This window comes from Diorhabda carinulata, chromosome X (genome assembly GCF_026250575.1).
Source record: "Diorhabda carinulata isolate Delta chromosome X, icDioCari1.1, whole genome shotgun sequence".
Taxonomy (NCBI): Eukaryota; Metazoa; Arthropoda; class Insecta; order Coleoptera; family Chrysomelidae; genus Diorhabda; species Diorhabda carinulata.
Genome location: NC_079472.1, coordinates 66788300 through 66799699, shown reverse-complemented (window position 1 = coordinate 66799699; position 11400 = coordinate 66788300). Strand labels below are relative to the sequence as shown.

At 28.8% G+C, this 11400-nt stretch overlaps 2 protein-coding genes across 3 annotated transcripts; one reads left to right on the top strand and one right to left on the bottom strand.

The window, feature by feature from the left end:
* The first annotated feature begins 504 nt into the window (after window positions 1–504).
* On the top strand, window positions 505–3825 carry LOC130902242 (probable 39S ribosomal protein L24, mitochondrial). Its single transcript, XM_057814209.1, has 2 exons — window positions 505–1058; window positions 3315–3825. The coding sequence occupies exons 1-2, from the start codon at window positions 761–763 to the stop codon at window positions 3773–3775; spliced, it is 759 nt and encodes a 252-aa protein (XP_057670192.1). The 5' UTR covers window positions 505–760; the 3' UTR covers window positions 3776–3825.
* A 1980-nt stretch (window positions 3826–5805) lies between these two features.
* Window positions 5806–6947, bottom strand: LOC130902243 (LYR motif-containing protein 4). Of its 2 annotated transcripts, none has more exons than XM_057814210.1 (3): window positions 6756–6947; window positions 6582–6711; window positions 5806–5926 (listed from the first exon to the last, which is right to left on the bottom strand). In XM_057814210.1, the coding sequence occupies exons 1-3, from the start codon at window positions 6830–6832 to the stop codon at window positions 5864–5866; spliced, it is 270 nt and encodes an 89-aa protein (XP_057670193.1). In that variant the 5' UTR covers window positions 6833–6947; the 3' UTR covers window positions 5806–5863. The 2 variants fall into 2 exon arrangements, with proteins under 2 accessions (XP_057670193.1, XP_057670194.1); XM_057814211.1 differs by having other exon boundaries at window positions 6582–6702; window positions 6756–6944.
* Between the last annotated feature and the right edge of the window lie 4453 nt (window positions 6948–11400).

Here is an 11400-nt window from a genome sequence, read left to right as displayed (position 1 = left end):
AGTCCAGAGATAATTTGGAGAAATATCAAAGTACATATTATATTGGAGAAAGTTGTTTCCCTTTCTTAATTTAATATCTTTTGCAATTGTATAATTTTATATGAACATACTGCATCTATTAAAATAAATGAATACTCATAATATTTATATTTTCAATTCTTCAAAATTTCATGCAATGGATTTGATAGAATTTATTTTGGTAAAGAAAATTTCATATAATTGGATAATGGTGAAAAAGTTTGATTACATGATCTAAGAATCTGAAGGCAGACACATTTAATGAAATTAAAGTGTAACTTGGGCTTCAGAAATGGAATCTTATTATGAAATAATGTAAACCCTAAACATTACACATATTTACTAACAAACAGATTTTTCACATTATTTTATGATAAGGTTCTATTTCTGAGGCCGTTACACTTTTCAACTTGACATAATCATAAAAATATTTCTTAGTAAAAACTGTTATTCCCTTCCCAACTCTACTGATTTTATTATAGCTGTAGTGTAAGTCGAATAATATACAACAGAAATTGATAAGAATAATAGAATACAAGTTATAATTAGAAACAGATAAATAAAAACTTTTATCTTTTCCTAAATTTTAATATAACTAATTAACTGGCCAGTTACATACAAGATGAGAATTCTCTATCTGAGTGAAGAAGAATATCTTAACAAAGAAGATAAAGATATAGGTTATTAACCTAACATTTAAGGCAAAAATAGGTTAAAGTCTATGTAGAAATAATTCCTAAATATGAAATTAACACAATTTCTATTAAATAGAGTTGGAAAATGGTCCAAACAATTTTCAAATTTTCCTGACCGATACATTAAAAGAGCAATGGAACAAGTACATTGGAGGAACCCTAAAGGTATTCAATATAAAGCGAATGCTGTCATTGAACGTAAAAAGTTTTACTTCTCGACACATAGACCTTGGACACTTCAATTCAGGCAGGAAAATGCTCCTGGTACTAGACGTAAAAAAGTTTGGATTGAACCATTAAAAGAGTGGAGTCACTTTCGAGGAGATCGTGTAGAAATATTAGTTGGTATGTTATACATTTTTTATTTTATAAAATTTATTTGCTTATGTACATTGGAATCTAAAATTATATAGTATCTGACAATTATTAACTCTAGACTAAATAAAAATAACTATTTTAATGAATATCTTTGTTATGGAGAGAGATGATAAACAACATAAGAACCTTTGTGTATGACTTTCTATCAAAACGATATTATCAATTCAAATAAGTTTTCACATGTACTTCACATGTAATATCTAAAACATAATTTATGAAAAGGTTGATAACAATTTAAAGTAGGTATTTAAAAATTTTACTCTGCATTCACATACCACTAATATAATATATATATATATATATATATATATATATATATATATATATATATATATATATTACTTCTGCAATCTATGGTAAACGATGTATTTGCTTTTTCTTCAATACTCCACTCCGTTTAAAATAAGATTTATATTATTACATAAGTTTTCAGCAGTATGATCTTCATCCATTTCACAACAGCCCAAACAAACGCTTACTAACTGATAATTTTTCGACTACAAAATGGCATGTTAGGGCGATATGTTTGCAATGAAAGTCCAGCAATCGGTGGTACAAGATATAAATTTGGCTTGTTTTAAAATGGCTTCAATAACTCGGCGCGTTTCATTGTACAAATTAGGAATTAACTTTTGTGACAATGTGTTTCTGCTGGGTAATTTATAGCTTCCATTTAAAACTTTTTGAAATCGTCTTTTTTTACTAAATTATAAGGCATCATTTCTTTACCTATGAAAAAAGCCAAAGCCATGTCAGTTTTGGTTTGTAACTTTTTTGTCATCGTAAAGCTTTTTATGGACGCTTGTTTGGAAGTTGAAGGGACTTGTATTAATGGAGGTATCTGTGATGAAGAAGTCGGTTCTGTCGATACTACTGAGATTTCGTCTACATCAGTAGTTTGGCAACAAAAGATCTTCCATTTCCTCTTTATAACTCATCATTCTAAAAACAAAAGCATTTATTAGTGATTTATTATCCATAATTAGTTAGAGTAGCTCCTATATCAAATAATATAGCTATTTCGCTTATATGCAGAATTATTTGTTGGCCCAAATTTTGCCTTCTCATTATATAGATGGTTCTAACATCTCCTTTTTAATGAAAGTATTCTTTGTTTTTATGCTCAACAATAATTTTTTAATTTCACCTCAGAAATAATTTATTGGCCAAAAAAATCAAAATTATCCCTTATTATTATTTTTTTTTACCGTGAGGGATTTTGCTCAAAATCAATCTAAGCTAATTTGTGCAAAATTTCCAATGGATTGTTCAACTAACTGCAAAATTGTCGGTTTCGGGTGTCGACCTACACTTTTTTGGCCTAGCTCGCATTCGGTAAATGCCTAGAGCGTAACGAGCGATGAGGAATTTCGTTCCAAAAAACGCACTATATCCTTGTACCATTAATACAATAATAAGATGAATAGTTTGTACTATGAAATAATATTCACCTTGATTCATCATCGCTTATTTCAGTACTCGCAGATTTATCTGTTCGATGAATATTTTGCATCTCAACGTAAAGAAGTAGATGCTTTGCCTTTAAGTGATTCCTTAAATTGGTAGCATAATTCAGACAAAAAATGCTGCATCTGCACCTCATTCACATTATTTTTATTACTAACTGCAAGAATAAACTTTAAACTAGCCATCCTCAAAAAAGTTGACAACACTATAATATACCGGACTTTTGCCGAACTCTGTATAATCAAAAATTATAGTAATTGTAATTAACTTGTTAAAAAAATTGGTGACTTACAAAAATTTTAAGTAAAACTGTTTTTATTAATGATCATGTGTAACAAAAACTAGAAAATAATTGGCACAAAATACTGGATCCTCTTCATTGAAATTAGTAATAATCATAATCGTAAAAATTAGCAATAGTCATAATCATAATAACAAAGTAGTAATTTGGTTATGCTTAGAAACTTACCTTGATTTTTTCTTTGCACACGTTAAACAATCAATCGGAAAGCACAGTGATAGGATAGGTCGAATTAAAAAACAAACGTTATGTGAAATATCAAAACTCTTTTATGATGTACACTGTCAAAAGTGCCAAAGCGTCATATCACAATGGTTCTAATGGAAAGCAAATGATCTAATATTTTCTGTCCTGTGATGCAAAATAAATGCAGCAGCAAAACTATCTATGCTGCACTAGGTTTCATCTTACTTTCATATCACTTAAATACCAATTGTTTTGTGTTTCTATTTTAGGTAAAGATAAAGGAAAACAAGGAATAATCAAGGAAATAATACAAGAAAGGAATTGGGTGATTGTTGAAGGACTTAATTGTGAATTACAACAAATAGGAGATAATAAAGATTTCGAGGGAGTTTGGGTACAATCAGAAAAACCTTTGCTTGTTACATCTGAAATATCTTTAGTTGATCCATCAGATCTTTTACCAACCACTTTTGAATGGAGATATACAGAGGAGGGTGAAAAAGTAAGAGTATCAATAAGAACAGGCCGAATAATTCCGATACCACCTTCAATGGAGGAAACATATGATTATAAAACAAAATCAACTTATAAGGAACAACCTAAAGATACCAAAGCAGATGATGCTAGTGAGATTACATTTAAACCTGATTTAAAAACATTTGAGATGGATATCATGGATAAAATGAACATCAAAGAAGAAAGAATACCACCAAAATCATATTGGTACTAGTATATGTATATATATAAATAAAAATTATGTAGATATTCTTTTTCTTTCTAAAACCATTTTTATTGAAACAATCCATTTAAAGCATTTTTTCCCTGGTCTGGATGGAATTTTTTGATCAATATTTAATGAACTTCCAATTATTTAGGAATTGGGTGGCTAGAGGTCGTCGCATTGAGTCTCAAGGAAAACAGTATTTTTTAATGTTCTCGTTTTATTAATTCGATACTTTTAAACTTAATTTTTATTTTCTTTTATTACAATTTGGCATTGAAAATACATACCCTTCTACCACCAACCCCTATTTTTTATGGAGATTTCCATGTTTCTCCTTTTCATCTACAGATTAACATAAATGCTGCAAGATGGAAATAGAATATAATTGCAATACATTTTTATGTATAGTTTTCAATCTCAATTTACTCCAATTATATTTTTTAAGCATTCATAAACTAGTTTTATATATTACTTTACATATTAACTCCTTTTATTCATAACAATTTATTACTCATAGAAAAATAACCCCCGTTTCCAGACCTTTATATAATACCATGATCGAAACTATTGAAGTAAAATAGTAAATTATTAATGTCATCGCATGGATGAGATACAATTATATCAATCTACATATATATTACTAATGAGAAAGTAACTTTAAGCGCAGAACAAATACAAGAAAGATCAAAATATTTCTTTAATTTTTTAGACATTTTATATATGTTAGGTTGTAAATAGTATGATTTTAGGTCTTTTCTGTTGTAAAATGAGTCTTTTTTTACTATATATATGGAATAGTCGATATACGAGGATATATTGAAAAATTCTTAGCCTACTATAGAACAATATTTTAATGTCAAAATATTTTATTACTCAACATATTCTCCTCTTAATTGGATTATTACTGAATTTATTTGGATAGCTTTCCACGTCTTTTCTCTTTATTTTTTTTCCCCTAAAGTGGTCAGTAATGTCGAATAGTAATCTCCAGTTATTGTTCTACCCTCATCCAAAAAATCAATCATGATTACTCCATGGCAATCCCAAAAAACTGAAGAAAGAACTTTTCCAGCAGATTTTTAGATACGAAACTTATTAGGTCTTGGAGAACCAGATTGTCGCCATTCCATCGATTGTTGTTTTGTTTCTGGACCGTAGAAATGTACTCAAGTCTCATCAATAGTAACAATTCGGTTTAAGAAGTCTACATCGTTTTCAAATCGAGCACAGATCGAACGCGATGCTTCTACCCTTGCCTGCTTTTGGTCAACATTCATACATTTGGGGATCCATTTTGCAATTTTTCTCTTGTCAAAATTGACGTGAACTATATGATGGACGTGTTCCTATGAAATATTCAGTGCTTCAGATATCCGTTTTAGCCCAATTCGACGGTCTGATAAAATCATGTCATGAACTGCATCGATATTTTCAGAGACTGACAGAGAAACTGGCCTTCCCGATCGGTCATCTTCTTCAATGGAAAATTTACCTCTTTTGAAGGTTGTAGTCCAATTGTTCACGGTCGCATACGAAGGACATTGATCAACAAGGGTATTTTAATAAAATATACTTGACAGAGTGATATTAACGGTACCTGTTTAATGTTAATTTACCACTTAAGAAAGATAAACTGAGAACTTCATTCTGTAAAGATCTGCTTATCAAAACACATCACTGCAGACTGTGTTAGTATAGTAGTAGTAAACAGTGGATTCAATATTAGTCTGGATGCCAAACTGGGATTTCTGGCTTAACCGGGAAGTGAAGTACGGCGAAAGTTTTTAGTTCGTAAATATGTCTACTTTGAGAATCCATTAAATGCCACCTTGACACCCTTGAGCATTTCGAGAAATTCAAGATGGCGGCCAAAAAAGTCAGCAAAAAAATACAAAAATAATAGTTTTGAAAAATATGGACATATAGAACATCTATTATAGGGTTTTCGAACCTTGTGAATTGAAATTTGCAGTTAAAAATATTTTCTGTCAGTCAAATTGAGGATGTAGCATATAAATATGATATATGTATAGATATACGAGTTTATATTTGATTTAATACTTTACATTAAGTCATATTACATTTTATGATAACCTAATTTTTTAAATGATGTTCTATCACCAACTTTTCTGCGCTATACAATTGTCCAACAATTACCTGTAACAAGAAAAAATTCTCTTGGTATGAAAACATTTTTAATTTATTTTTTCTGTATATTTTTTATGGAGTGAATGAATTAATTTTATCATCAAATATTATGTAGAGGGATAATTCCCTAACTACCCCTGGTGAAAATTGATTGCAAATAGATAATGCAGGAGATTTAAAATCTCTGCTGATTAAAATAAAAAAATCAAAAATCCTTGACAGTATCAACACATTATTTCAATTGTAAAAAATAGTTTTGAAATAAATTTAAAAATCATTCCTTCTGTCACTTTAGTCAAGATAATGTAAATTGTAATTCACATCAAAAAATTAATAAATTAAAATAACACAACAAAACTTGTTCTGTTTAATGGTTGCATGGGTTCCCTCTATTGGTTTCTGTAATTTAAAAATCAGATAACGAACTGTACTTAAAAATAAAGCTTAACATATTTTTGAATTTTATAAGCCATAAAATGTATTTTTAACTTTTCCTGTTGAAGGCTTTTGACAATACTGCAAAACACTAAATATTAATAAGAAGCAATGGGAAATTCCATTAGTTACTTCAAGAGTTATTTGGGTAAAATTTTGTATAATATGGAAAATGTACTTAATATTTAAAACATAGATGTTGTTTTACAATTATCTAATAAGGTATTACTTGTCTTTTAATGATTTCCAAATCTGATTGGGCTTTTTGAATTGCAATTTGCACTTCTTTCGGATTACTCAATATTTTATTTTCTTTAAAACCATCTCGAATTCTTCTTATAGCATATTCCCTAAAAGAACTAAGTAATCACATATTAATCTCCTTCGGCAATCTAATACTAACCTAAAATTGTATGATGATATTTTTTTAGATTCTCTTATCATAGATTTGAATAATTTGAGTACTTCTGGTTTGGACATTGTAACTTTGATTCTATAAATTATTATTAGTTTCTGTTATCGGAATTAGTTCCTATGTAAACATACATTCTAAATGTACATTATAATGATAACCTAATATTGTCTTCTATTTTGGTATTGCCTTGTCAGTAGCCTATCAGCCATACTAACTTGCCTTTACAATTATCCTATGTTAATTGCTACGCATTTTTTTTGCATTAGAAATTGAATTAAAGCTCAACTATTAACTAAACTGAACTAGAAATTATAAGAGCAAAACAAACTAGGATACAATCAGAAGTTTTGAAATGAACGTGCGTTACGATTATTGCGGAGAGAGCGAATCAGCACTTTAACACATCTCTCGTTACGCGATTGTGTTGCCCAGTATGTTCACATGAAGCGGATTACATGCGGAGAGAAATGTGCGTTATGAACTTTTAGGAGGAAAAGTAATTGAGAATAATTAAATGAAAATCAATCACAGTTATAATGAAAATTGCTGTGAATTTATTTCTAACCATTATTGTTAAGGAATAATGTTTAGTTACCTTAGTCTTAGTAGTTAGCTTAGCAGTAAGCTTAATGTGTTACATGTTATATTAAAAAAGAAGAAAGAGATGACATAATAATTCGAGAATATGTAGATGTTCCATGATTCAAATAACAAATAAAAAAAATTTTAAAAAGTTCGACTATGTACTAATCTTTATTGATAAAAGTATTGATAAAAAGATTGATAAAAAAATTAAGAAGTTATGGGCCCAGGAAAAGCCCTAACTGAAAAAGTGCCAAAGAGACTAACACACAACTAAAATAAAATGTTGAATGATAAAGTAGTCTGTAATAAAAATTAATAAAAAATCAGTGACTAAAATAAAAACAAAAATGAAAGTGGTTTTTGTGTTTTCTTTAACAAAAATAAAAACAATGGTTAGTGAAACTGAGGAAATAAGTAATATTGAAAAACTGGTGAAATGTGAATCTTTTGAAATATTGAACTTAACAGGAATCTTTTTCAAAGCTAGTGGAACTTATAGTATGGGAGAAGAAAAAATAGAAGATTTAACTGAAGAGAAAGATCAGAAAACCTGGATACAAAAAGATGTAAAAGGTACTAATTCATATAATGAACTGTAAAACTTCAGCCGAGATGTACATAAAATTAAAAACACTTTCTTGGTTGCCAATTTGAGAGATCATTGACCTATCTTATCTCTTGAGTATACTATAAAACAAGGAGTGCAGATTGCAATCTCTTAACCACTTTACACCAAATGATATGCTTATGTCAAACATTCTAAGTACTCTACCAGAAAAATTTAGATACTTTAAAACGGCCTGGGAGTCTACTCAACAGGATAAAACTTTGAACCTGATTTCCAGATTGTTTGTAGAAGAGCATAATAATAAAATACGTAATAGTAAAGAGAAAAGTGTAGCTTTTCAAAGAAATGAGAAAGTTTGTCATATATGTAAGAAACATGGATATATAGGACGTGTTTGTAGATACAAAGACAAAGGTGCTAGTACAAGTGAATATGAGAAAAGTAATGAAAATTGTTCAAAAAACAGAAATGAAACTATGAAAGATGACAAAATGTTTTGTAAAATTTGTAACAAGAAAAACCATATGGAAGTAAGTTGTCTTTTCAGAGATAAAAAGAATGATAATAAAAACTACTATAAAAATAAGATAGCTTTTTCAACAGAACACAGAAGCAATGAAAATTACTCTGAGTTGAAAGGTTTTATTATTGATTCAGGCTGTAGCTCTCATATGGCAATATCTGACTGATAAAGCTGTGGATATGAATGTTGCAAAAGAGAACTTACAAATGAGATCATATGGTATTAGTAGCATAGAAACAGAAAAGTATGTTCTAAATGATGTTTTATGTACATACTGTAGTTGACAAAAAATCTGTTTTTTGGTAGAAACTAATCAAGAAGAAGTAAATAACTCACATTAAAAATTAGGGCATTAGGTATTAAGTTGGACATGCCTATATCATATACACCACAGTTAAATGGCAAAGCAGAACTAATCATTTGAACACTTAGTGTGAAAGTTTTATCAATATTATTTGACAGTCAAATTGAATAGAAATTTTGGGGTGAAACAGCCAGAGCTGCAATATACATATTAAACTGAACTCCTACAGAATATAAACCACTTAATAAAACACCATTCAAAATGTGGACAAATACAAAAACCTGATATTAAAGAATCAAATTTTTGGAACAGAAGCATATGCAAAAAACCTTGGATACTTAAACAAATTTGACGAATCCACCGATCGATACCACCTTCTTGTGTTGTTAATTCCTCTTTGTCCTATGTCACAGGGTATACTCTCAAAGCTTCCCTTTGATTAGATGGCTATGTCGTCGACATATCAAGAATTATTTCTCATTATTATATTTTGGAGGATTGTGAAAGCTCTTGAAAGAAATAGGTTTAAGTAAGAATACCCTAATAAAACTTACTGAACAAGTAATGATGGAAAATACTTAGAAGTTATGCAATCATTTGGAAAAATACATCCCAGCAAGTAAGTATAGGCTCTGCCTGTATTATTTATTGAAACATCCTTTCTGATGAGGGAACGTTTATGATACATCGTCACAATTGTAGATATTGAAGTGATACGCACTCTAGGAATATCTACAAACTTGGTGTACATGAAAAAACCTGATAAAACATTAAAATAATTTATTTTTCAATTAAGGTGTACCCTATCACTAAAAAATAGTTTATCCTTGCCAATCCCGAATCTACTAAAATTCTTTAAAATGAACGTTGCTTCAATGAAAATTATTAAGTTGGTATTACTGGAACTATTGGTGATTTTGATATTGAACACACTATTTATCACTATTAAAGAGCAGGAATCTGTATGACAGCTCATACTGGATTTTTAACTTTGGATCTTATGCACACTTCGAGATATTTTTCTTTTTTATTTAATTAGCCGTTTAGAATCTCTTGATCACTATATACACTTTCGGGATTCTCATTATTCACTTTATGTAACTCTCGGTTTGGATTTTCCGGTAAGTAGTTCTACTTTAGAATTCCTTATTTGTTTTTGGTACAACCTCCTTTTACCGACTTTTTTAAATTATATTCTTTTACGAGGTCTGTTTTTTTATCATAATTATAAAAATTATAATGTTACAAAATTGACAAATCAAGATTCAAAATTAATTAATAGTTCATATATGATTATGTTATTTTAAAAATTAATGTCGATTTCTTCATCTCATAATTAATTTTATGTACATATATATCATCTTTATATAACATTATTGTAAAGTTTCTCACTCTATTAAGTTTGCTGGAACAGTTTTCCAATTATAAAAAGAATTCTTCAGTTTTTAGTATGTTATCGTTTTATTTCATTATAATATGTAAATATACGTATATGTTTCTAAATAATAATCTTGATTGTAGGTCTCTTTTGATTTGACATTAGTTTTATAATGTTTGAAGATTGATAAAAATTTAACGTTTCGACCTGTTGAGGTCTTTATAAAAATATTTTGATATTAAAATTATAAAAACAAACTAATTTTAAATCAGAAGAGAACTAAAATAAAGACGATTTGGGAACATAAACATATCAAACGGTCTAAAAATTTTATACCAAACCAGATACCTACTATATCAAAAGCACATAGGATTTCAAAGAAAAAATTAAAAATTCCTAACGAATATCTACCTGGTATAATATCGTTTTATTGAAATTTCGAGGTAAATACACTGATTCTAATACTATGTTATTAATAATGTTTTTAAGATATCTACTAATATGGAATTTTGGAAATTCCTCACTTTGGATCTTTTATTAGGAGAAGGGTAGGGTTAGGTTGATTATGGACAGTTTTTTTAAAAAGGATATTTTGCAATGATGCCCAAATATCTGACATTTCTTAAGAAAACGAGTTTTTGGTCCATAAAATCTAAAGCTGAGTCACGCAGTTTCCTTTTCAAACAATACACCAAATAGGTATCTATCTCTGACTATCGTATCCATCAGGTACCAAAGAGCTTCACTCCTCTAAAGGCTATAGACTATGTTTTAATACAAATATTGTAAGGTTTAATATTTCAATAAGAGCGAACAGATTGATAAAATACTGAACTTAAGAGTTATTTTTCCTCAGACATTTCAACACTTGTTTATAAAAAAATCAGTGTCTGATATTTAATTTCAAAGATTATTTCCTAGAAGATAAAGTTCATTGTGAATTTAATCACAAAAGCAACTTGTTAGTCCTTATAATGAAAAATGAAATGCTTAAAAAATTGAAATTTGTTTTTATTCTGTTATTCTAACGACTGCTGGATATTGTAAGGCAGATTTATACTCAATTTCCATAAAATTTTTGATAAAACTTTTTCATGTTATTTAACAATATTTTTTTCAATTGGAAGCCTTCCAATTCAGGATTAGAGACATAGAAAGAGAGAGAGAGAAAGAATATGCGAGCTGAAATAAATTAAACATTATTTCACTTTCTAAATCTTAAAAGCTCTCAATTAAATTGTTTCATATTGGGAATTACATGCAATGTTTTATTGT